At 45.8% G+C, this 25,896-nt stretch overlaps 4 protein-coding genes across 4 annotated transcripts; 2 read left to right on the plus strand and 2 right to left on the minus strand.

Moving 5' to 3' along the window:
• The first annotated feature begins 37 nt into the window (after positions 1–37).
• Positions 38–981, plus strand: LOC117589608 (multiple coagulation factor deficiency protein 2 homolog). The gene is made up of 4 exons (XM_034281683.1): positions 38–244; positions 303–390; positions 453–594; positions 659–981. The coding sequence occupies exons 1-4, from the start codon at positions 87–89 to the stop codon at positions 784–786; spliced, it is 516 nt and encodes a 171-aa protein (XP_034137574.1). The 5' UTR covers positions 38–86; the 3' UTR covers positions 787–981.
• Positions 832–1,976, minus strand: LOC117589607. The gene is made up of 3 exons (XM_034281682.1): positions 1,607–1,976; positions 1,229–1,542; positions 832–1,169 (listed from the first exon to the last, which is right to left on the minus strand). Exons 1-3 carry the CDS (start codon positions 1,886–1,888, stop codon positions 1,052–1,054), a joined length of 714 nt encoding a protein of 237 aa, XP_034137573.1. The 5' UTR covers positions 1,889–1,976; the 3' UTR covers positions 832–1,051.
• A 359-nt stretch (positions 1,977–2,335) lies between these two features.
• Positions 2,336–25,366, minus strand: LOC117589540 (synapsin). The gene is given in 12 exon segments (XM_034281534.1): positions 2,336–5,085; positions 6,296–7,769; positions 7,837–8,004; positions 9,254–9,350; positions 9,712–9,929; positions 20,953–21,057; positions 21,119–21,262; positions 22,538–22,609; positions 22,705–22,868; positions 22,942–23,294; positions 23,659–23,735; positions 25,248–25,366. Coding segments are annotated over 10 exon segments (3,036 nt in total). The 5' UTR covers positions 23,168–23,294; positions 23,659–23,735; positions 25,248–25,366; the 3' UTR covers positions 2,336–4,717.
• Positions 11,907–21,348, plus strand: LOC117589541 (tissue inhibitor of metalloproteinase). The gene is made up of 5 exons (XM_034281535.1): positions 11,907–12,135; positions 19,890–20,068; positions 20,134–20,219; positions 20,291–20,509; positions 20,578–21,348. The coding sequence occupies exons 2-5, from the start codon at positions 19,936–19,938 to the stop codon at positions 20,770–20,772; spliced, it is 633 nt and encodes a 210-aa protein (XP_034137426.1). The 5' UTR covers positions 11,907–12,135; positions 19,890–19,935; the 3' UTR covers positions 20,773–21,348.
• Positions 25,367–25,896: the final 530 nt, after the last annotated feature.

Here is a 25,896-nt window from a genome sequence, read left to right on the forward strand (position 1 = left end):
ACTTGACAGTTGTGGCTGGCTGGGCCAACAACCACCAAACACACACTTCCTTTCCGCACAAAGTGTTGTCAGAGCTTCCCAATTGAATGTACAAAATGTGCAAGCTATCGAATGTGCTAAACTTTATTATCTGCATTGCCAATTTTAGCCAAAGCTTCGATGGAGCTCTGGCCCTGAAGCGCGGTCCGCACCATCCGCGCGGCGAGACACGACGAGTGGATCAGCATCTCACCCACGAAGAGCAGTAAGTGGGGGCCACAACTGCTGCTGATTCTCTGCTCATTATTGACTTTTCCTTTCAGTCGCATCGATGATGATCTCAAGGAAATGGGTGTGCAGGCCAACCTGGATGACCTTAGCGAGGAAGAAAAGATATTCTACATGTTCAAGGTGGAACACCCACAGGGAGCCTCACTAAAGTGAAATTCATTCAAATGTTTCTCGTATTGCAGGCCCACGACAACGACAATAACAATGCTCTGGATGGCCTGGAGATGATACAATCTGCGATGCATCACAACTACGACTACTTCAAGAACAGCGAGCGGGATGAATACTTGCAGAATGCCACCGACGAACTAGAGCACTTTATAGGTAAGAAATTCACACACAAAATGAATTGATGGCCAAAACATTAATGTGTATTGTACCCACACAGAGGCCATTGACAAGTTTCTGCTGATTGCCGACGACAACAACGATGGGCTGCTGCACTATCCGGAATTCGTTAAGGCCATAACCGGCGGCAAGGAGCAGCCGGACTTGGAGAGGAATCTGTTGCGCTAGGCCAATACCATCTTCCGTAGTAGACACAATAATAGATGTAGATTAGTTAAAATATATTTAGCAACTAATTTGATTTCCAAGCTGAACCATTTGAGACTGTACACCACAAGCCACAACCCACAAGCCGCCAGCCGCCAGCCACCAGCCAAGTTCGGTTACGGCCAGGAATGCACTAACCTGCACTTCATTTGTACTGCAACACAATAAACTAAATTTAAAGATAAACATAAATAGCTGCTGGTAGTAGCAGGGACGGAATGGGATCTCATAGAAGCCCATCACAGGTCTGGGTGGTGTTGCAGGCCACTCCCCGATAGCCATCGTAGGCGGCGCGCTCCATCAGCACAATTAGATCGTTGTAGCGAGGCTTCCCTGCGGGTGCCCTGTGGATAAAACAAGTTAATGAATTCTTTTCACAAATTAAATGGAGTATAAGCCTTACCCGTCGAACACTTCGATGGCTCCCAGGAGAGCGCGTCCCGCCTTGGCGTACTCATAAGCCGCATTGGGGCAGGCACAGGCAGCCGCATAGAGACACTCGTCGCGACCGGCTCCCTGGGCGGCCAGGAAGCCCATTATCATGTAGTCATCACCCGATTCCAGGCCCATGCCATACGCATTGTCACTGCGTCCGTTGGAGCGACCATAGCCATGGCCATAGCCACTCCAATGTCCTGCACCGAGTATGCCAGCCGAAAAAATGAGCACCTTGAGCAGTATGATGATCAGCAAATTGGTGAGATTCAGGCTGAGAACCTAAGGGAGAACACATCCGAGTTGAGCTCAGAGAAGCTGACAAGTTGACGACCTGATCACCCACTTGACTGTTGCCCGCGGAGCGGTGAAGAAGCTCCTTGGCCATCTGAATGACCACATGACCGGCGGGGCTGCCAAACATACTGTGAGCTTGCCTCAGCCAGTTCAGAGGTCTCTCCAGCGTCAGGCCGGGTCTGGGCTGGCCTTCGGTGCTGTTTCCCGACACTTCATTGTCCATATCCATGTCGTAAATCTGCAGCTGTCTGCTGGCCGCTTCCCCAAGGCTGAGGAAGCAGACTAAGCCAAGTAGAGAGAAGGTGATGTAATCCGAGCCTAGTTGCTGCATTTCGAAGATCGCGTGCGTTTACCGACTGTCGTGATTTGAGACTAGTCTGGGCCTGGCCAAAGGCCTGGCTTTTATCCGTTGTCGCCCATCTGCAATGCCAAACTGGTGTTCCGCCTTGGCAGGCAGCAGATCGCTGGAGGGAGGGACGACAGATGGTTTAGGTGCTGAGAGCAGGCAATCATTTGGCAGGCATCGCTGCACCATAAAAGCCGATTGAGGCGCAGAAGCGAGAGTGTTTTTCCTACCATCGCAGTGTCATTAGCCTGAGATTACCCATAGACGTTTTTCCGGCCCAAGGAGTAGATCACCTTGATCGTCGCTTCCAGGAAAACGACTCTGTAAATGTCGTCAATGCTAACTCAATTTGACAGGTAAACGCACGCGAAATTGTGCGTCTACCAAGTGGATGTGGAAAGTGTGGAGGAAAGCACAAAAACAATTTGTGTCTTTGCTTTTGTATCAATCATCAACTCGTTTATTGTTACTTTAATGCTTTTGCTTTTTCCTAGCTGTTGTTGGAATAATTTATTGTATGTTCGAGTATGGATGTATGTGTATATAGATTTTTGCAATAAATTTGTGTGTGCAATCATTCCAGCATCTTGCTCGGAATGGATCATGTTGATTTCAATTATCAATTACAGACAACATATAAATACATACATGCACAATGTTCTTGCTATACTTTCACAATAATTCGAGTATTTTATTTGGTTTAGTATTTTGCAACAGATTAGAAGTCGTGTAAGCTAATCGCTTTATGCTCTGAGTATTTCGTTTGAATTTCAATTTATATTTTTTCAGCATTCTTGTCGGCATTTTTTGATATATGTATGTATGTATGTAAGTATTTATGTATGTTGTTCGAGTAGTTATGGGGTGTCTTGTGGGTGGGGTGTGCCATGTTGTTGTATCATATAATGGTGTTCCGTTGATGGATGCCTGTATTTATTTATGTACTTAAACATTTTGTGAATATGTGCCAGTTCGATTATATTGATGATGTATACGGTTTACGAAAAAGTACATGTAGCCAAAGATTCGCTTATACTTAAATACATATTTTGTATATTTGTTATAATATATGTAGGTATGTAAACGATGATAGGATTATAGGATGAGCCCAAAACAATAGTTGTGTGTTTTTTGCCTTATTATTGTTGTAAAGTTGTAAATTTGTTTAGATTCAAAATGTTTGTTGCATTCTACTAAAATCGAGGAGAGTAACAAATATCTCGAGTCTACTTTGTATATTAAATATATGTACCTTAAAATGCTCTTATATATTTACCTAGTTTTAGTGCTAGGCAGAGCGAGAGAGGAAGATGAATACAACCCAATTGAAATAATTGCCTCGATATGGAATTCGTCTATTATTTAAATCTTTAACAGAACACGTTTGTAAAATTGTCTATGGTATAAATAATGCTTAAACATGTGCGTAACAAAGGAACAATTCTAAAAACAATTGCAGCTAAATCAAATGCATAACCCGACCGATTACGAAGCTATTGCATCAGTTGAATATATCCTGAAGGATTAATATGACTTCGTTGTTGTCGCTCGCAACATTTATGTATAAGTATTTATTTATTTATGTATTGTGTATTATCTAGATATTGTTCATCTGCTGCTGCTCCCAATCTCCCTGTACCGACTGAGCCCTATAATTGTAATTCCTGTGGATCCGCACTGTTGGATCCTTAGAGATTCGAATATGTTTGGTTCGTCATTGTTGCTGTTTCTAGCTTAACATTGCTTGTCCTTCTCTGGTACACCTCTCCATAGCCTTCTGCAGCTTTCGTTCGTTCGTAAACATTAACTGCTTACATAAATAGATCAGAATGATAATCATAGTCGTAATATTTGTGGTTGGTTGGTTACCATAATAAACATTTAGTTTGTGTGTAAGTGGCATTCGCCTTTGTGTGTTTGGTATGTAACATTTGCTCGTAGTTATTTCGGAATACATATACTCGTATGAATGTAGTTCAATAATCGATTTTTCCATTATAATTATAACGCATATCATATATTATGTTAGTGTTAGTGTTAAACTTTTGCTTGTTTATCATACTCTTGCGCATATTGTCCTTTATCCTTTTTTTTGTGGTTGTTTTTAGTTCTTTTTTGATATTATATCCTGTCTCATGTTGGTTTATATAACAAATTCATTAATACATTTTTTCGATTAAAAGTTCTCCCATTAACATTTAATATATAGACGCTTGCGGATACCTTCTATGTCCTCAACATTCAATCGGTATAATATGTGTGGGGGAGGTATATATATAATTCAATATTTGTCTCAATAATATATTTAATATATGTATATGTTTTTTGTTTTGGAAAATCTTTCAAAATGTTTTAGGTATGGTAATTAAATATGTTTATTTTCCATTTCCTTTTACCATGCTGCAAAACCAGTCAAGTCATCTCTTTGCACACATATTTATTTATGTACGGGCTTTGCATTATTGTTGTTGCATTGGTGGTTATAATTATAGATTTAGTAGTGTACTACAGTGTCTACAGAGTTGCTTCTGCTGCTGCTTTCCTCATTCTTTCCCTTTCCTTCTTGTATGGCAAATGAATTCTATGGGTTTACAGTAAATATTCGGTAACAAGACACACATTTATAGTTAGAATACATAGTGAAAAGGATAGTAACCCAGTGGATAGACGAGTATGTGTTTAGTGTTTAGTGTTTAGTGTTCATTCGCATGAAACCAGGAAACTTCAGAGGCAGAAAACAGATCGATTTCCATAGTATAGGTTTGTGTGAACGATGATAGGTGATGGCTATAGGTTAGAGTGCGTTTTTTCGATTCACTTCAAATCGATTTCATCATCATCTTCCCTGGCGGCACTCCAGCGCCTGGTGGCCGATCCCATGCTGCTCATGCTGCCCGTGTCGCTGAAGTCACTGAAGGCCGCATTCTGTATGCCTTCGTAGGTCTTATAGCTGCCCACACCGGGCCCAGAGCCGGAACCCACTCCGCTGGAGCTCATGCTCATGCTCTTGGCCGCACCGAAGCGATCGGTCTTGTAGTTCGAAGGAGGTCCCCCGAAAATCATATCCGCATCCGAGATGGAGCCGGAGGCCCTCGTGAACTTGCCATTGCCATAGGATGCGTTGGTGTTGCTGGTGCTCTTGGGATCGCCGAATATAATGTCCAGATCCGATGACCTGGAGGCTGCAAGAATCAATGGTGCGGATTAGTAAAATAGTTTTGGGTTTTATTGGGACATTCAAAGTGCACATCAATTTGGCGTGGGTGCAGTCTTGAGCACTTATTGTTAGCACTACGTGAGCCAATTGCTTTACGTTTCTATATACGAACTTGATTCGGGTGCGTGGATGGAGAATGAGCCAAATGAGTGTTACCAAAACAAAATCTCATGAATGGATGTGTGACCGAATGGGAATGAGAATTTATGTGGGCGCCCTCAGGGGATTAGAATTTCGTTTTTAGACATCTTTTGATAACTCTGCATTTACTTCAATACAAACACAAACACACACACACACACACACACACATACACATAATACAACAGTAAACTCAAAATGGTTGCATTACATACATAACTACCAAGAATTTTGTTCAACTAGAAGCTTCGAGTAGACTTTAGACTTTGTTGTTGTTGTTGTTGTTGTTGTTGTAGTGTTTTTATATATTTGTTGTTTGTTTTCTCTTGTTGGATTTTGTTTCGTTGCGATGCGTGCCCAGAAGCCGGAAATGAACTCAAGTTTTGCGGTGCACTCTAGCGAGTTGTTACTGTACTTGCACTGTTACCTTTACTGTTTGTTGTTGTCTGCTGTTGTTCTGTTTGTGCGTGCATGTGTGTGTTTGGTGTGTTTGCATTTGGGTGCGTGCAGACAAGCGATAGCAGCACTGGCCAAGAGAGAGAGGGAGACTTACAAACACTTGGGGGCGGCTCGCAGCTCGTATACGTATCCGTATACGTATACGTAATATTTGGCTTACACTCTGAGAGTTGGCGTACTAGGAAAATCAAAACAGTTAGGTAGGCTAACAACAACAAAGGCTCAGGCCAACACACAAAACAAAAAGAAAAGACACCTAATTGCTTTGCGTTTCGTCGCTTTTTTAGGGCTAACACTTTGACACCGCCTTGGCTGCCTACATGGCTAAGAGTTTACACATACACTTGTACAAGTAAGTTACAGTTAGTTGGTCTCTATATGCCTATATATATATATATATATGTATATGTATCTGTATATACCTATATGGGGTGTAGCTGATTAGTACGATAATGAGATTAAATGACATGAGCGCATATATAGATATGAGTATAGCTTTTGGTAGGACCAATGTCTGGATCTAGGTCTTGCGCAGCGTTAGGCTGACGAGGAGTACGCCCACAGCGAGATAATTACCATTGCTCTCGGAGCGTGCGTACGAGGGTCGTGTGTACGAGGGCAGATCACTGGGATTGTTGTATTCCGCCTGCGAGGCAATCGAGTTGGAGTCATAGCCGGACGTGTCGCCCGGCAGTGCTGTGGTGGTCACTGCCGCCGGTGCACTGTAGACGCTGGCCGAGCGTATGCCTATGGCCGAGCGCCAATCGTTGGTGGTGGCCGAGGTGGTCATTGCGCCGACTGTTGTGGGGGGAGCCACTGCTCCGCCTACAGTGCCAGCAGCACTGTTGCTGATGCTGGTGATGGCCGTGATGGCCGTGATGCCGCTGGCCTCTCCGGCTCCCGTGGCGGTGGCTGCCGTGTTTGTGGTGTTTGTGTCCATGCGTGTGATGGTCTCGATGGAGGTGGAGCTGCCGTAGTTGCCGTAGCTGGTCTTGTCCTTGCTGAGGGTGCTGCTAAAGCTGTTGCGATAGCCACTCGAGCTGTTGGCATTGCTGTGAACCGTGGCCACGGTGGGTGGCGGCGGTGGTGGCCCCGAGGGTGGGGGCGGTGACTTGATGGAGTTGCCATTGCGATTGATGCGCGATGAGATCGATGACGATGAGATCGACGAGGAGGATGAGGTGGTGTTGTTCGAGGCGGCACCAGCGATGCTGGCCACGCTCGTTGACTTGTGCGGCTCCTTGTCGAAGGGATTGACCCGTTCCTGTGGCTCAAAGTTGGTCACCGGCTTATAGCCGCCGGCGGCTTTATCCGTATTTGTATCCGTAATTGTATTAACGCTATCCGAAACGCTGCTGCCGGGCTGGACGGCTGAGCTGGCCGTTAATGGCTCATCCTGCGTCGGCCGGCTGGGCTGTGTGGAGATCACATCTATGCTGTTGCCATTGCCATTGCCGTTGCCTGACTTGCCGCCCGAGGCGAACGAGAACTGCTTGCCCAGGAAGGAGCCACTGAAGGCGCTGCCTCCACTTGATCCTGGTCCTGCGCTGCTGGGCACACTGCCCAGGCCGCTGCTTGTCTCGCTCGCCGTTCTGCCGCGCTTCTTATTAGCGATTTCCTACATGTCACCAAATATCCCCGCAAACGTCTTCCTCAGGTTCTTCATCGTGTCCTCCGCATCCTCCACCACGGAGCTCTGCGTCTGCGGAGGACGTTGTCCCACCCTGGACACCGACGAGATGCTCGATGCCTGCGATGTCTGCGAGTCGCGCCGCACTCCTCCCACAGTGCTCGGCCCTGAGGAGGACGGCTCCTCCGGCAGCTCGGATATGCTGCTGCGGCTGCTCAGCCGCCCAATGGACCCAACTGCTGGCGAGGTGCGCTCCGGTATCGGAGGTGGTCCGCCCATTGGTGCTGGCCGTGGTCCGGCTGGAAGTGGCGGTGTTGGTGCCATGCCATCGTCTGTGGGGCTCTCGGCCCGCGAGGACACCGACGAGCGTGAGGGCAGCCTGCCCGGTCCTGTCTGAGCCATGCTGGGTCGGCAAACGTTCTACGGGAGAGATGAGAGCTGCTTGAAAAGGCTCTCTAAAGGTGATTTGTTTTTCTGTGGAACCCACCTGCATGCGGCCCGACACCAAGTCGGCAATCTGCCTGCGGTCATCCTCCTGACTGTCTCCGATGAGCGCAAACGTGCTGTCGCAGGCACTGATGATGTACTCGCGTCCATCTTTGGCCACGACCACAGACAGGCCACACACTTCCATGCCGCCAAAGAGCTCCGATATCTGTAAGTGAACCCAATTGCATTAGTGATTAGAATTCCGCTCAATTCCGCGATTGAGTCATGGCCCCAAAATGTGGTTTCGATTTCATGCCCCCGTCCGAGTCACAGCCAGTGGCGAGAGACAGAGACAGAAAGAGAGGCAGACTGTGCTGTGTGGGCTGGTGCAGTTGGTTTTAATTACACAGTTTGTTTTGATTAAAACTGCTGCTGACTTGCCTAGAAAACTGAAATAGACGACGCGTCGTCATCATCGGCCCACCCACTTGAACCCTAAACACTTCCCGCATGCCGCACAATCCGAATGCCTTGAGCGAGGAATACTTGTGCAACAAAATGGCATTAATTAATGCTCATATGCAGTGCAGGCAGTGCCGGAAAGCGAACTGAAGTGATTCAGCCTCCGCTCCAAGGAAGCGCCACTGAGCCATCTACGGGTGGGAGTTCTGTTTGATGGAATACCTCAATCGATGGCATTTTCATGTACGATTCGAGACATAAATACCTCATCAAGCAATCAGATTGTTCCATTCCCGTTACCTCATACCTCACACTCACGTGTGCAGTGTGTGCGGCTAAATCCGTTTCAACTGTCTTGCGATTTGCATATTCACGAGCTCTAATTAAAGCGCCGCCGACACTCGAGGGCACAGTAAACAGCCAACGACTGACGTCAGTCAGAGTAGACCCGAATCGTTCTCCTCCAGCAGCACCACCCCCCACTGGGCAAATCAGACCACAGCCGAAATCAAAATTGTGCACCCAAAATGCCGCAAATAATTTAAAGCGATTTGCCTCAGCCTCAGCCATATTGATTGGCCAAATTTGATAAATGTATGCAAAAGGCTAAGCTGTGCTGAGCTGCTTTGGCTTTGGCTTTGGCATGGCCCAGAAATGGAGGCTGTAACGGAGGCTGTGTGCTGGCCTATGGGGCACTGGTGAAGGAGTCTCTCAATGGAGAATATGGGCTGGAATGCCCCATATTTCTAGAGTGCATTTGCCATGACGTAAAGACTTGAAGTACCTCCTGGTACACCATACGAAATTTGGATAAATATATATCGAAATATGGGTCTGCGGTAGATCTACTTCTGAGTAAAATTTACCTCTCGTAACTTTAAGTAAAAGGTGCAGAATATTTATCTTAAAATTCATTGGTAAACTTGAACGCCGCTCCAGGGTATACCCAAGTCGTTTAGTCATTTGTTTTATTGTATGATTTAGTATCTCGCGAGTCTGCTTTGATGACTTACCTCATCCACCCAGGATTTGTACTTCTCGGTTAAAGTGATTTGCTCCAGCATGGCCGAGCCTTGATTGGTCTTCCAATTGCCGGTGATGGATTTGCGCCTGTTAAAGAGATCGAAAGCAAGCAAGCGTAATAAATTAGCATGCCGCAAAAGAGCGTAGATAATTCGATGCTGCCGCAGTTGGGGGATTGGGGTCGAGAGGGAGTCAGATCTTTGAACTCGTCGCATTTTGGTTGGCAAACAATGAACTTTTGCCGCTCAATGCACTTGGTAGGAGGATAATTGGCAATTGCATTGCTGCGGCTTTTGTCTGCTGACAGTTGCCGCTGAGCTCAAGGTCAATTGTCGGTCCAGACCACTCGACCGACCCATCCCGATACCCAACCCATCATCATTGAGGCTTTCAGCATTGTGTGCGCGGCGTCTGCCCCGTCTGCCTGCGGTTTGTGGTCATCACTTACATAAATGCCTTGTAGTTGTTGCCAATCTTCTGGATGTGAACGCTGAACTTGGCATCGATGTAGGGCTCGATGGTGCAATAACAATGCGTATCGTTGCCGGCACCGCTGACTAGTCCGGCGGCATCTTGCAGGGCGCTCTGGTTCTCCAGCCGAGCGGTGGCCACTCCGCCATGACAATGTCCGGCCTTCAGCACGCTGGGGAACTTGGTGAATTGGAACTGCAATGAGGAAGAGGTCGAATGCAATCACAATTTGTGTCTCGCTCTGTCTGTGATTGTGATTGGCATTATATAAATTACAATATGCCGATGGGACCGGACCCATGCACTTTGTATTCGATTTCTTTTGATTTTATTTGCTGCGGAAATCTCAGGGCAGGGCGCACGTACCCATGCCGCTTATTAATCTCTTGGATAAATGCCAAATTCATTTGTCTTTCTCGTATTTGTTTTTGCTCGATTTCCGACTCTGAATCTGGCCATGGAAATGGTCTTTGATTGCTCGCAAATTTCCACGAATCGAGCGAACGTCTCATGCCTACTCAGTTACTCAGGAAAATTCGTTCAGGTTATTAATGAACAAATTCAGGTTTGAATACCGGAGAGAAACTACAAGGCCCTGATAGCATCTATTGAATAATTTCATATTAAATAATTCAATGGAATTTCCTATTGATAATATAATTACAAACACATACACACACATACATATATGTTAAATGTAAATGTACATAGGCCCACACATGTTAATCATCTGCCATATTTAAACAGCTGATAAATCATAAATAAACATATGGACTGCCCTGGACAAATTTGTGTTTATTAAATTTAATGACATCAGCAAAGATAAACCAAGTAAACAAAATACTCGGACCATTTTCAAGATACCGACATTAAGATCCCCTCTTAAGTAATTATTACATTTACATATGATCGATCGATCTCTGCTTGCGAATGAATACAAAATGTACACAAAAACCACAAAATGTTGCCGTTGCAGGGAAACTTTGAAAAGTATTTGCAATCCTCTTCCCGTTGCAACCATTCAGAAGAACTGAACATACCCTTCCACTCTACGCGCCCCGGGGTATGGCAATGCAATCCAAAATATAGCTGGGAGGAAAATCATAACAAACCATGACGCAGAGAAGCAGAAAGAAGAATTGTCGCAAACGATGAGAGACAGTCATGTTGACAGGAGGAGGCAGCGAGAGCAAATTACTCAATGAATATCAGCATAAGAGAGAATGAGTGAGGGGAGCCTGAGCGGGAGAGGAATCTACGCCAGACGTCACACCCCCGCATAGCAGGAATTCTTGGAAGCTGCTACGTATTCCGCTCGAGTGGCCGCTGTCTAGAGGTCTGCTATCGAGTTATATCAGCGGACCTAAAATATGCACTGTGACGCATCCGAATCGGGTTGAGAGGGAGTGGGATATGGTGAGTGAGCGATATATGTACCAGTGCATATCTTTGTGCGTCTCGTACTCATACGAGTACTTGGTGGCGTTAGGGCTAGTCGTGTATGCAGATTATGGCAACGTGTTGTAGGCGTACCATGACCAAGCATGACCATGCCCACAGCACAGCACGTGTGTGCCAGGCATACCCTACCCTCTCTAGGAAGTGGAAGTAAGCCGTATCGGTGGGCAAGTATAACTAAATTATTGCTTGATTTGTGGGCTGACAGATGCGCTATTTTGCTGCGGTTCCTGCTGCCGCGCTCTCACTGTGGCGCCAAGCATATGTGCATACATATTGCCTATGCCATGCTATGCCCGAGAGCATAAACCAGGCCCCTGCACGCAATTAATAAAGCTGCCAAGGTAAAATAATGCACTGAAATATGCAACTATGGACTCGGCCTCTTGCCGCTCTCTTTCACTCTCACTCGGTGCTCCTCCGCCGTTTTACTCATTTGCAATGAATTTATTACGCTTTTGATCGCCCGACAGCAGCTTATGCGGGGGACTAGGAAAAAAGCTCAAAAGCGATCGCGATCGCAATCGCGCTCGTTTGCTCTTGTGCTCTCAGCGGCCGAGTGAGCGATCTTGAGTGGGATCGGAGCTTCGGCAAAGAAAACCGAAGAAAAAAATGGCTTGACGATTCGTTGCTTCGTTGCGCGCTCTCTCTCTCGGGCTTGAGTGGGATTGATTTGGTATTGCGTTTGGTATTGGACTTTTTCCAATACCAAACGCAATCACAACTGAAAAAGCAGCGCAGCGAAGTGGAACGCTCCAACGGACAGTCGCGCGGGTCCGAGTAATACCACCATATAAGATCAAGTGCAGTGGCAATTAAACGACGAGTCGTGAGAGTGCCAGTGAAAATAAATTCCCATTGGGTTAAAGTTGAACACAAAAGCCCCAGAAGCTACAAAAGTACGTGCAATTTTCCGGTACAAACAAGTTGTTGCTGCTCAAAGGTAAAAATACTTTAATTTTAGGCTCTTTTTTTGGGGGTTCTATCAAGAAGCATTTGGCATTTAGAAAAGACAAATTGAAGCTATGCAAAACGCGCGACAGCGACGCGACAAACGCGCGTTTTTCTGGCTATTTAAAACGCGAGCGCGGGGAAATGTGGCGACGCGTCGCAGCATCACTGACACAGCGACACAGTTTTCCATGCCCGCAAGAAACACACACACACACACACACACACATATCTTTCTATTTATTTGCGTTTATTTATAATTTGTTTTTATTTGCCTTCGTCAAGAGTTTTCCCTTCTTCTTGGAGGAGGCCGTCCGGCCATCCGTCCGTCTGGCCTGCCCGCCTGTCGATTCCTCTTAATAGTTTTTAATGTCGCCAATTTGTAAACAAACTGCAGCTATTAAAAAATATACATGCGGCTCGTTGTGCAATGTCGTCTGCTCGTAAAGACACACTGGAACTTACCCGGGGACGAACACCCACCGTGGCAGTGTTCTTTTGCAGTTATTTTTTGTGGAAATTTTCCCGAAAAGGTTATTGTGTTGATGAAATTTGACCGGCCATGAGAATTGTCCGAATATGGGTGGACTGTTTGTATTCCATATATCATTTTCACACTCGTACACAACCCTTGTAAATGGAATTTGTTGGATGTCAAGGCAAGTCCTCTGTGGCTCCGTCTTGCGTGGGATATTTTCATATTACGCATACGTCATGAATGTGTTTTGGCATTGGCCATTTAATGGCTAAAAATACCAAAACTCATAAAATATTTTTGTTTCTACAAATTGTAAATACATATTTGAGTGCCATCGTTTTACCGCAAAAACACAGCGCAGCAAACTATCAAAATTAACCAAAGAATTTTGTCTGTGTGAAAATGCATTTCAAGTGTTCTCCCCCTTGTTCGTACATTCTGTTTCGCGTGGAAATGGATTCACCATTTTTCCTTCATTTGACTTTGGCTTTAATGTATGTTTGCCTTTTGTTTGTCTTGATTTTCTTGGAATTATTGACTTTTCTTTTCGTTTCGCTGCCGCCCTGCCGTCCCAATATAACAATTTCGTAGGAGTATTGTGTTGTATTTTTCGCGTTGTTTTGTTTGCTTTTCATGTCTCACAAAAGCAGTAACCGCAACAGCTGTTTGTGTGCCTGTTTGTGCGAGCATGTGAATGAAAATGGAACCCGGTTAGTGGGCTAGGTTACCCAAGTACGACCATTTCAGCGATTCCCAGAATGCCAGCTCGATCGCTGCGGTGGCTGATCCACTTGGATTTCGTTTCGAGGAAAATCAACTCAGCTGGCATTTAAAATGAAATTGTCATACGGTTGGGGAAGCTTTTCCTTCGCACATCATTCGATTCCCCATATTTGGCCGCTGGTGCACTTAAGGCCCCAAAAAAAGAGTCTGTCAGACATATACCCATATACGTCCTCAGATACAGATACAAACATGATTGTTTATTCCTTCACACTTGCCTGACTCTTGACACACCCACAGACGACGATTGTTGGGCTTATCCTCAACATGCGACTCATGGGACCATTAATAATTTGCTTGTGCAACTTTTGCAATTTAATATTATTGTACAATTAAAAAAGAAATACAGGAGACAGCCACAGCCACAGCCACAGCCGCAGACACACCGACGTGGCGACAAAGAGTCTTTGGTATTCCTTTCCATTAATAACTTTTCATCATCATCCTCGGTGCCGCTTCTTCGCCTTCTGCAGCATCTTTCAAGTATTTTCCTGCCGCTCGCGTTGTTCGGCTTTTGCGTAAATTTCACAAGTCAGCCAGCAAATTTATTGACAATGATTTCTTTTTAGTCTCTCCATTCCTTGAGTCTGTCACAGGGCAGACTCCCTCCTTCTGGTTGCGTGTGGGCCACGGGCCGTCAATTTGTCTGATTGTCTGTCAGCTGTTTTGTTTTTCTTATTTTTCTCCCTTTTAATTTCCTTAACAAGATCTGTCGCCCAAGGCACAAATTTGAATGGCATGCCCATGGAATGTTGGGTATTAAAAAGAAAATAAATCACCACTCGTCTTGATGAAATATGATTCAATTTTAATGTGCAAAATGTTCCAGATCTGACATGAAATCAAATTGTTTTTGAGAGGGGAAGCATATGTGGGGCTCTGTACACTCTCTTGACCAGCATGAACAATGCTCTATGAGTTTTAAAGTTTTCTATATAGAAAAATACAGTGACAGAATGTTTCTTCATAATTACGATCTATAAAGCTTCATAAGTAAATAATATCTCAGTGTTTCCAGAATCTGCATTGTTACAAGTCGCGACCAATCATTTTTCAATGTAAATTGAATTCTCCATAATCTGATCAATTTCCAAAAATGCAAGCTTGAAATTGATTGTTTTTTATGCAAATTCTGCAATTTGATAAGGGAATGCCAGAAGACCACACAGAACACCATTGTCGTCTGGGTATTTTTTTTGTATTTGCATTTATTTTTGCAACTAATTTTGATGCATGCATGTTTACATAAATATGAAATGCCAAAGGCATTGGGTCTGCTCATTAAAAATTTATGTTTTTTTCGGCCCTGCAAATGCAATATGAGCTGTGCCTGGTCTGAGCCGATTCCAAGTCCGAGCCGACATGGTCCCTGAACCGCGGTTCCGACCTTTCTCTGCTGTTCTCCCCCTCTTTATTGAGGTTTTGTTTACTCGAACCGAGAGGCGCGACACATTAGCATTTTTAATTGAATCGTTACGCATCCTGAGACGAAAAAGCAAAGCCTGAGAGGCGAAATTTTTGTTTGTTTTCTTAAGTCGAGAAATTTTGTTCTTTAATTTAGTAAAGAGAAACCCTGCAGGAACGTGACGAATTTGTGTTGAAACTGTTTCGGTTTTTGGGTATTTTGCTAATTTTGTTTGTTTTTACACAGTCAGAGAATCGAGCCACCTCGAGCCGCATGCACCGAGTGGCCGAATAAGAGGGGCCGGCGTAAGACTTATTTTCGGCATAATGATGCCATCTCTCGATGCCATACATACTTGTGCATGATTTAATGATGCATAAACCCATAAACATTCCAAGCATTGTGGTGCTGTGCTGCTCCCCCACCCATCCCAGACCAGGTTTCGTTACACCTGACTAGATCTGTCAGACGCTGAGCGAATGCATCTCATCAGTGGCAGCAGTGGCAGCAGTGGCAGCAGTGGCTGTTGCAATTGCACTTGAAGTTGCAGTTGCAGTTGAGGTGGCAGCTGCTGGCAATTCAATTAGCAGTGGCTGATAGGAGACACTGCACTCACTTCAGCGCCTCTTATCAGCTCGGATTCCGATTCGTATGCACATTTAATTATTTATATTCCATTGGTTCTGGCTTGTGGTGGCACAGGTGTCTCTGAGTGCATGTAAATGCTAATGGTCGACTAGAGCGCATCGCTATCTTCAGTTCGCAGTTTGCACTTTTGCAATGGGGGAAAACAAAACGTTGCGTGTCAAAGATCAAGATGCAGACTGCTCGGACCAGGGGTCATGGGGGGAGGCCAAGCATTAATCAAAATACTTGACTCCTTTTGTTTGGGCCGCCATTGATCGGGCTGATTATGGCATTGCCCGATCGTGACTTTGATATTTTTCCTTTAATTTTCTCTCATTGTTCGGTCTGTTGGTTGGTTGGTTTGCTGGTTGGTCGGTTGGTCGGTTGGCCGTTTGGAAAAACCAACGCCACAAAGCCATAAAGTTGCCGCTGGGCAAAGAAAGTTTTTCAGCATCGTTATGGAAATTGGCAAAAATGCAGCAGCAGCAGCAGCAGCAACAGCAGCAAAAAAGTTAAAGTTGAACATGCCATCTCCTGGCTACCCCACATGTACCCTCTCTATCCATAACTCAGGTGCAAAGCAAGCATTTACTTGATCTAATTAAGAGATGCTTATCTTAAATTCAGCTGATAAGCTCGACTACACGCCCCCCTCGCTGTCATTGAAGAAGATGTGCAAGGTGACATCATCTGGCTTGTAATTTTGCATGAGTATTCCAAAGCATTTCCAATACTGCGCAGTTTCTATATGGGAATCTGATCCCATAACCGAACCCATTCCCCATTCCACCTTTCCGTCTGTTTAGAAAGTCAATCGGCAAATGACAAACAAACAGAAAAAGCGAATTGCGACAAAGCGCAAAACCAAAAAGTAAATGACCGCTAAAAGCAAGAACATTTGCGGTACATCTCGACCGTTCTGTCACCCTCTAAACAAATGATGTTTGCTTGTGTAAAGAGGTGAGGAAAGGAGGAGGGGAGAGTGCAAATTTCCTGGGATAATTATTAGATAAGAAAGAAAATACTTAGAAGAACTTAAGTTTCGTGATGAGAGATGCCTGTCTAGCTGTAGCGTTGGCTTAGATTTGTGAACATTTCTGGGTGGATGTATCGAGATGCCAAAGAATCCAAAAGCTCTTAAATATGGTGTGTACATAGCAAGAAGTGTTCAAGCATGTATGTAAGTGTGCTCTTCATATAAAGGGTACTACAAAATGTAGCTTTCGAAAGCCGATACACGCAGAGCTAATTAGACACACATTTTGTATGGGCGCAAAATATCGAGCATCGTAAATTGAAGTGCCTTGCAGTGCAATGAAAATGGAGAATCCGTATGCTATAAATACATTTTTATATTGGTGCATTTCCCCCATTGTTCTGTAGCTGTAGCTGTCAATAATGCTGTGGGTCCCACACACATTAGGCCGACATTATCGTCCATTTATGGCGCAATTAAGTGCTCATAAAACAAACATCGCAGCGCTGCATTGCTCCTCCGCTTTTAGCTCTGATTTGGAAACTCAACGCTCGGAAAACACCCAAACAGCAAACCAGAATCGCATTAATTATGTGGCTTTGCTTTCTGAGCCGTTTTTGGTGCAGTTTCTCGGTCTGGCTCTGGGTACGGCTCCGGGACCATGGAAATCCGTCCCACAAAACCGCACTTCGGCCAAAAGGCGCTTTAGCTGAGCCGGGAAAACCTTTTTCTGTCTGTATTTTGCTGCTTATTTACGTTTCTGTGGCCTTTTTCATGTCTGTGCTTAGTGAATCCTTTTGAATTCACCTGGGAAATCTCTGCCTGTGTCTGTCCTGCTCTGTCTGGGCAAGTGTTAATAATCATTAAATTTGCATATTTTGTGCTTTGCTTGTGATTTGAATTTCATAAAACAGTAGCCATGCCATGTTTCAAATACATAAATTATTCAAAACGAATATTGTCACGGAATTGGGCTTAACTTTTATTTAAGTAATGGTAATTGGACTTTTCGTTTATGAACCCTTCTCAAATTCTGCCAAAAATGGTCGAAACCAAATAGTTTGTCACAATTTTGTTGATCTCCCGAGAAAACCCTCTCCCCAAAAAGGGTATCTATGCACCGTCTAGAACAATTTCGCTACTTGTGCGAGTAACTGGCATTCTTGAAGTGGAAATCAATGCTAATTGAACTCGAGCTTGAACTGATATTTGACTTAATATCTTTCGAAATTGTTTGCGCACTGTGGCACATTGTTGCTGTTGTTGCTCTGGGTGGTTGTTTCTGGGGCTGGTGGCCCCGCATAATTCGATGGCAGCCGCTCGAAATTCTAACCGACTGACAATCACACTAGTGTCAAATGTCAACATCGATGATGATGATGATGATGATGATGATGATGATGACGACACACAGCCACTGGCAGAGGCAGGCCGAGCAAACATCTGTGTCAATTAGCCGAGGCGCAAAGTGACGTCAAATGGTGGCACCAACTGCAAGGGGATATAAGATGCCGTGTGCCCGTAATATATAACATTTAATTGACACGTGTATAGCTTGTCAACAAACACCAGAAGCTGGTCCCACTCCAAACTCCACGCACAGCACCAACAAAAAGTTTGCTGACAGGCAGCCCCTGTTGCTGCTGGCTTAAAGCAACACGGGCCTGCCTGATGTATGGCCACGCTAATTGTGTATTCAGATATCAGTGCATATATAAATAAAGACATACACATTCGTTGGTGACTCCAAAAAGAAAAAGCTCAAAAGGAAATCGTGCGAATTTCGAGCGCCTCTAAAACGCTTTTCTTGCTGCCAATTGGCTCTCGGAGGTGATTTATCGGCTAAACGCCGATGACGTTTTCAATGTGTGTTCTGTCTGTGTGGTGGTGTGTGTGTGCCACTTTTTGTTGCTGCGCTGGATGAATGCCCCGCTTGTTTGTTTGTTTGTTTGTTGTCACTCTCGTCGGTGGGTATTAGTGCTGGCTGACTTGTCTGGCTGTTTGTTAAACAAATCCGCGCCGTTAATTGCCAGGCAAAGTGTCAGCGCTTGGCCGAAACGGGGCAACTTTCCATCTACGAAATATTCTCCCATGGCATTGCGACACCGACACCGACACCGACACCGACACCTCCAACGACCTCCATCCCATCCCATACCATCCCATCGCTCGCTCCTTTGCTCCAGTTTATCCCATTAGGCGGCGCGCGTCTGCCTGTCTGGCCGCCGCTTGGCCTGCCACTTAATAAATATGTAGTTTGATGCATTATGCCTGCCTGGCTGACTGCCTGGTTGCATTCAATCAATGGCCCGCGACCCGACAGCCCCCTCGATCGATTCACGCATGCAACTTCTAGCGATTGTGCCCCATGCCCCAGTCGAGTAGACGTAGACGTAGAAGGAGTCTCCTATGTGTGCGTATGTTTTCTAGTGGCTTTTCCGCAAAATGCTTTTAATTCAATTTTATTTCAATTTAATTGCCACATTGCCGAGCTGCCGGGTTGTCGATGCCGCGCTACTGAGACTGTGGATGCAAGATTGGGGATAGGGGAGCTGGAACTGAGGGCAAACTGCTGCACATGGATAGATAGGCTGGCCTGGCCTGGCCTGCATATGGCTATATGCATATATACTACATGCATATTTGTATATGCACCGCTTGTCTATATATTCGTACGACCTGCCTATCTCTGTCGATCAGTTCGACAACGGCAGTGCGGCGCTGATTACTTTGCCTTCCTTTGCCACTCTCGATATTATACAATATTTTTGCGTTAATATATGTATGTACATGAGGGGGAGCAGGGGTGCGCATATCGCATCGTATCGCAGCCGTTTTGTAATGGATTTCGATTTGTGGTTCTCAAGTTTTACTATGAATTTCCCATAAACAATTTTCAATTGAAATGCTCCGGCAATTGAACTACTTTTCGTAGGATTTATGCATTCTAAATTGACTGCCGCAATGGGCTTTGCGTAAGTCGCAAGTAAATTATTGATGAAAAGAGAATATGGCCAAGGCATTGCAGAGTGCCGAGTGCAGAGTGAAAGACAGTCAAGTGCTTTAGCCATAATGCCTCTTGATGATCCGCCCCTGAGGCGTGCGTGCGTGTCTCTGACAGAAGTCGCGATTAATTGCTGTCACACAGGGAGCTATGTGTGTGGTGTACGTGTTATATGTATATATTATATGCATAATTGAGCATTGCATTGACGTCTTGATGATTGATTGACGACCTGCTCTTGCTGGCCTCCTTCTCAGCCTCATCTTGGTGATAACCCACACATCTGAATGGCATAAGTGAGACAGACATAATTAAACTTTCTGCGACCTTCAGCCTGCTTCTGCTTCTGCTTCTGCCTGATAATCATTACCCATAAACACACACACATGCATGTACGCTAACCCATTAAGACATTGTCGTCATCATAAAAAGTAATCTCAATTTTCCCTCTTGTCTTACTCTTTCCGCTTTAGAGCAATAAAATCGTTTTATCCGCTGCAAGGCAGTGGAGTAGAAGCCATGGATATCAGAAAATATTTAGGTTTATTGGCGCTCGTCCTGGTGGCTGTTCTGGCGCTCAACGGTCGCCCAGCAGACGCCTGCTCCTGCATGCCCTCGCACCCACAGACGCACTTCTGCAAGGCCGACTATGGTGAGTCAGACCGAATGGCAATTGTTGGCGAATTGAATATGTAAATGCTTGCATTTCTTTGACAGTTGTACAGCTGCGAGTGTTGCGCAAATCGGACACCATTGATCCGGGCAGGACCACCTACAAGGTGCACATCAAGCGCACATACAAGGTGAGCCAGTCCCGCGGCATTGGGATTTCTCTGGAAGGGTAATGCAATCCAATACTCTTCTTCCACTCTAGGCCACTCCCGAGGCACGTCGCATGCTGCGCGATGGCCGCCTAGCCACGCCCAACAGTGACTCCATGTGTGGCATCAGGCTGGACCTGGGAAAGGTCTACATCATAGCGGGACGCATGCCCACGCTGAACGTGTGCAGCTACTACAAGGAGTACACCAAGATGACCATCACCGAGCGCCACGGCTTCAGCGGCGGCTATGCCAAAAGCTGCAACTGCACTGTGAGTATTTATCAATGTGTAGGTGATCCTTTGATCGTGCTAACTGGTTTCGCTTTCCCCCCCGACAGGTATCACCCTGCTTTGGCCAGCAGTGCCTACGCCATCGAGAGTACTCCGATGGCTGCAAGTGGTCGCCGTTCGGCAAGTGCGAGCGCGACTACAGCGCCTGCATGCCCCATGTGACGCACACGGTGAATGGCAGCATCTCCCGCTGCCGCTGGCGACGCACGCAACTCTACAGAAAGTGCCTCAGCAATCCGTAGGCGGAAGCCCGCACTCCCCTAATCCTTGTTATGCTACCGTTTCTCTCTGTCCAGAGCTTTAATACGTACGTTATGCCTAATGTGTTATTTATTAATTGATGCTTTTGAAATGTAACCGAGCTTCGAGCAGCTACTTAATTAGTGTCTAGCTTTTAATGTTTATATATCGTGTACACTTACCAAATCGCGTGGATTCGGGAAGAAGGTCTGCTCGATCAGTGGAAAGCCGTCTCGGCCCAGACGTCGCTGCAGCTGCAGCAGATGCGAGAACACCCAGGGTTTGTCCTACAACCAAAGCACGTACATCAGCATCCATCACTCGAGCGAGGAGTGTCCTACGACTCACCTGAAACTGATAGATCGAATGCAGCGAATTGATGCTGGGCACACCGCCGTACTTGAGGCCCAGAATGGTGGAGCGGAAGTCGCTGGAACCGTCACGTGGCGGCTGCCGTATCAACACAAAGTCCGGCCGGAAGGAACGCGCAACCTGTTTTTGGTGTGATATTCCAAAAAAAGAAACAATCAAGTGGAATTTAATTAGATATTAGTACGCTACATGCAAAACGAACGAAATACACATTTTTTTTGTAATTTTTTTCATTGGAAAATATACGAATAAAAGCAATTTATTTAGATGTAGTGCTAGATTAGCAGAAAAAGCCCATTTGGAGTTTACGTATTCTTTCAATAAAACAATTTATTGAACTGACATTTCTTTGCTGATCAACGAACAACGAAGTTTCAAATCCGATAGACAGATCATCAATAAGCGATCAATGAGCGAAGTTCAAGAAGTGACCGCTGATATTTGCAGAGGCGCCCCAAGAAACGTTCAGTATAAATGTTGAAATCATGTAGAATTTATATTTGTGGGCGTGTCTCCGCCATGTAATGTAAAAGTATCAGGTGGCGCCAGCTGGGATGTAGATGTCGCGGCTAATTGACTGTAAATGTCACGAAAACTTTGCTTAAAATTACTATACGGAAGCTATCATCGGAGCGCCAACTTGTATTTTAAATGAAATAGCCTTCCGACTTTGGCCAAATCTTTATTAGCTTGGAATGGAAAAACTATAACACTTTTAAGAACGGATCTTAAATTCAAATTTGTACTTTATGGCTTGCTGCTGTGCTCTATTAAGAATGTTCCACTTGAACTAGCTACGCCTTCGTTTAATTTATTCTCCTTTTTATTGCCACCTATGCACGACACGTGGATCTAGTACAAATTAAAAAGTATTTATTACATTCAAATGTGTTTCCCTCCATCAACGCAGCTTATTGCCACTGGCGCCTAGTTGCCTGACCGACCCAAGTGCCTCGCAGTCGTGCCACAAGTGTTTTTTATTGCCGCTGATAAGTATGCGCCAGTGCACTGGGCAGCATCGTAGAGCCACCAACAAATACGACTCGAATATAAACTGTGAAAAATGGAGCGTCAGAGTGTCGAGCTCAAAGCTGGACAAACTGGGAGACAATGGCCGTTGATGGACTGCCAATGCTTAAGTGGTGGTCGGGCAATGGATTAAACCCGCTGGCGCTGGCTGGCTGGCTGGCTGGCTGGCTGGCTGGCTGGCTGGACACCAAAGTCCTTGAGCCACCCACTGCCACGGCTTATTTGTGTATTTGTGGCGGATATAAAGGAGAGTTGACAGCCCAGCGGGCAGTAAACGCAAAAACGGATGGCAGCTAAGGACTAAAGCGACGACTGGCCATTGCACTAATTAAGCGCAAACAGACCCTGGCGACAGGGATAACTTACCCGAGTGCCGCTGCGGTAGGCGGCCATGGTGACTACCGGTCCGGTATCTGCGCTGGAGACCACCGTAATGTCCTGCGAAAGCACACAGACACAAGGACACACACAAAACACGAACAATGATTATTCCGATTAGCAAAATGGTCCCCCAGGTGCTGGGCGCAGCTTACCCTGAACTCGGCCTGCTCTACGCGTATATCGAAATCGCCGTGCAGCCGCCTGCCCCGGAAGTACTTGGACCAGTCCGTGTTCTGGTCGTCCAGCACCAGGAGCGTGAAATACTTGTCCTTATTGAAGGCCGGCGTCCGTTGTGTGGCACTCTGCACAGCAGCTCCTGTTGGGTAGAAATTACAACATCCGGAACATGGGCAAGGGACTTTAATCTACAAAATGTAGCCAGATCATACCCAGTATGGAGGCGCCCTGATCTCGGGCAGCGCCCGTCAAGCTCTGCACTCGCTGCAGCAGACTCTCGCGCGACTTGGCCGGACTGGTGGGGGCACTGACACCGCGCGGTGGTGCCGGAGCCGCTGTAGTCGGCGCCTTGCCGGCACCGAAGCTTAGCGACAGCTCCGGAGCGGCTCCAGTCGGTTGGCCAGGCGCCGATTGGCCCGGTGCCGGCGGAGGCGGCATATTGGGAGGGCCGCCGGCAACCGGCACCGTCGGCTTCGTGGGCTGGTCTTGAATGGGACGAGCCGCTGGCGGCAAGCTATTGGGATCGACATCGTCGACCTCGGAAGACAAGTCTCCCGAACTGAATCTGCGCATCGTGTGGTGGTGGAATGTGTTAGTGGTGGTTGGGTGTGTGGTTGGACATGTAGTGGTGGTTCGATTGGTTGATTGATTGATTGATCGGGTGATTGCACACAATTTTAATTGTGCATCGCAGTTGGGTGGCAGTTGGGCAAAAGGTGGTACGTACACGAGAACATACAAAGTTCCACAAGAGACACAGAGAGAGAGAGAGAAATGGAGAAAGAGAGAGAGAGAGAGAAAGAGAGATGGGGGAAAGAATAGACAAACATATGAAATTTCAAATTAGTTTCGTTCATCGAGGCCCCCGCCCGCCCCAAGTCGGAACTTGGCACTTGGGAGTGGGGGCACTTCCTTTTTAAGGTCTTTACCTTCTCTTCAGGAAATTAACATTGGAAGTGAAGCTAGATTTGAACGATGAGAAATTCAGGGTGCTGCTTTTCGCTTCCTTTAGAGTTGCGGCACGCCGGAAAAAGGGGGAAATACAAAGTGGATTTTATGGGTTCAGTTTCGGTATCGGTAACGGTAACGGTTTCACTTATCGGTTAACAATTAGCTAGAGTGCTTTCAATTTTGGCATTCACTAAGCGATTTCCCGAATTGATAGTGCATAGACATTGATCGTACTTTAAGGCATAAACTTATTTAAAGCGTTACACATTTAAACATAAAATAAAGGCACTTAAACGGACGTCTATCTGCCTAGGTGTTTATCGGTTTCTCATCTGTTTCTGTCATTACCAATTGATAATGGATAAACTGTTGTTAGTTTCCCACCTGATGTGGGTGAACGTTTTTGCTATGTAGCGTGGTCCATGCGGCCACTTCGAATGTGAATTTTCACAGTGAAAGATGGTAAAAATCGTAAAAAATCATCACATATTGATGGCAATTATGATTGCCCTCTGCAATGGTGTGGGAGGAAAAACCCATTTCAAATTTCATATGTCAGCTGGTTAGGATAACGATTAGTACATTATTTTGTATTTTTGTATTTAATGAACTCTCTAATGCTGTCCACTTCAACTCCATTCGTTTCACTTACAGAACTGCCGGAGCAATGGGGTTTGCAAAGTTGATTTTGCTAATAGGAAAATGTGCTGAATGAGTGGCTAAATCCATAGAACGGACGGAGGTAAAGGTGCTGAGTCGAGGTCGAGTTAAGTGAAAACTAAAAATCCATTAAAAACGTTGCAATTAGAAAAGATTAAACCAAAAGTTTATTCAAATATGCGGCCACTGCGAACAGAACAGAACAGAACATAAAAATAAACTGCACATGAGAATGGGAATGTGAATGGGAATGGGAATGAGGTTGAGGGTGTACATTGTGCAGGTTAAGTAAACTCTTGCAACAGGTGCACTTGCCAAGGACAATGGCCGGCAAAGTGGAAATGTGCATAGCTGCCACGACAAAGAGCAGTCACAAAAAACAGCCATTATATTGCCAAGAGTCTTTTGTGTGGCATTTGGTGGTACACAAAGCAACGAAAATCAATTTTAGCCAGGGATTGGCAGGGCCAGAAAAGCGGCTGGACTGGGAATTGGGTCCTTGGGTGGCCTGCTGTCAACAGTGTCAGACACTTGTAGACCGGAATGTCGCACAACGTCGAGGCCTGCGGGCTCTGCAAGCACTTGAAACTTTTCAGCCTTACATTAGGTCTGGGGGCCCACTCGGGTGGCAGCCGAGCACGCGCCACACAGAATCTCGCCTGTGGGTACAATTTGAAATTATGCGTGTGGGGTGCTTCCCATTTGATTGAAGTTTCGTGCGGCCACTTTAAGAAGCATACGGGAAATAATGGAAAACTTAAAAGCTGAGTGAAGGCGAAGCAGGGCAGGTGAGGTAATACGATATGTGGCATATGATACGTGTGATAGAGGCAAGCTTAGGTGAGTTAGAGTTAGACATAGTTAGAGTGTTTGGTGGCTGGTGGTTGGAGGCTTGGAGCAGTCTTACCGGTGGCGGGGCGCAGATTCGCCCACACCCAGCAGTTGCAATGGCGCTAATATTGACAGTGGTCGACAATGGAGTCGAACAGTTGGCCTCGGATGCTCGCTGATGCTCGGCTTTGCTTGCCTAAAGAAGCTCTTCTGGTTGCTGCTTTAATCTGAAATGAAAAGGGAAGAAAACACATGAGAAAGGGTTGAGAACTTTAAGCCCAATTGTCCTGCTGTTTCAGCTCGAAAAGTTTTGGCCACAACTATCACAAAACAAACGGACAACAAAGAGCGTGAAATCGTGGCTGCTATCCGACTGCTGTCCAGCCAACTGAACGAGTGACAGTCGGACTGACTGACTGACTGACTGGCTGCCATCTGTAGGACCAACTGGCTGTCGCCTTTGTGGCTGTTGCCAGCGACTGGTGGGTGGCAAGCCAAAGATTGTTTTTGGTTCATTGCACTGACACTGGCCGCTAACTAGGACAAAGCATACAAACACAAGTTCCCACACAACTCCGACACAGTCAATCGGGCAGTCAGGCAGTGCTGGAGACTGACTCTACCCAACATTTTGCAACAAAGTGTTGTATGTAAATAAGAGCGGTCCCTGCCCTAAACAAATTCACATCCTCCAGGCTTTTCGTGGCAGAAACCCAGCTACATAA

Source organism: Drosophila guanche, unplaced genomic scaffold (assembly GCF_900245975.1).
Source record: "Drosophila guanche unplaced genomic scaffold, DGUA_6, whole genome shotgun sequence".
NCBI lineage: Eukaryota > Metazoa > Arthropoda > Insecta > Diptera > Drosophilidae > Drosophila > Drosophila guanche.

Excerpts from the sequence above, each read along its gene's own strand:
- LOC117589541 (XM_034281535.1), top strand. The coding sequence starts at position 19,936 with ATGGATATCAGAAAATATTTAGGTTTATTGGCGCTCGTCCTGGTGGCT. Across the intron at positions 20,220-20,290 it reads ACATCAAGCGCACATACAAG|GCCACTCCCGAGGCACGTCG; the intron begins GTGAGCCAGTCC and ends CTTCCACTCTAG. Across the intron at positions 20,510-20,577 it reads CCAAAAGCTGCAACTGCACT|GTATCACCCTGCTTTGGCCA; the intron begins GTGAGTATTTAT and ends CCCCCCCGACAG.
- LOC117589608 (XM_034281683.1), top strand. The coding sequence starts at position 87 with ATGTACAAAATGTGCAAGCTATCGAATGTGCTAAACTTTATTATCTGC. Across the intron at positions 391-452 it reads AGATATTCTACATGTTCAAG|GCCCACGACAACGACAATAA; the intron begins GTGGAACACCCA and ends CTCGTATTGCAG. Across the intron at positions 595-658 it reads CGAACTAGAGCACTTTATAG|AGGCCATTGACAAGTTTCTG; the intron begins GTAAGAAATTCA and ends GTACCCACACAG.
- LOC117589607 (XM_034281682.1), bottom strand. The coding sequence starts at position 1,888 with ATGCAGCAACTAGGCTCGGATTACATCACCTTCTCTCTACTTGGCTTA. Across the intron at positions 1,543-1,606 it reads GCTCCGCGGGCAACAGTCAA|GTTCTCAGCCTGAATCTCAC; the intron begins GTGGGTGATCAG and ends GTTCTCCCTTAG. Across the intron at positions 1,170-1,228 it reads GCCATCGAAGTGTTCGACGG|GGCACCCGCAGGGAAGCCTC; the intron begins GTAAGGCTTATA and ends TTTTATCCACAG.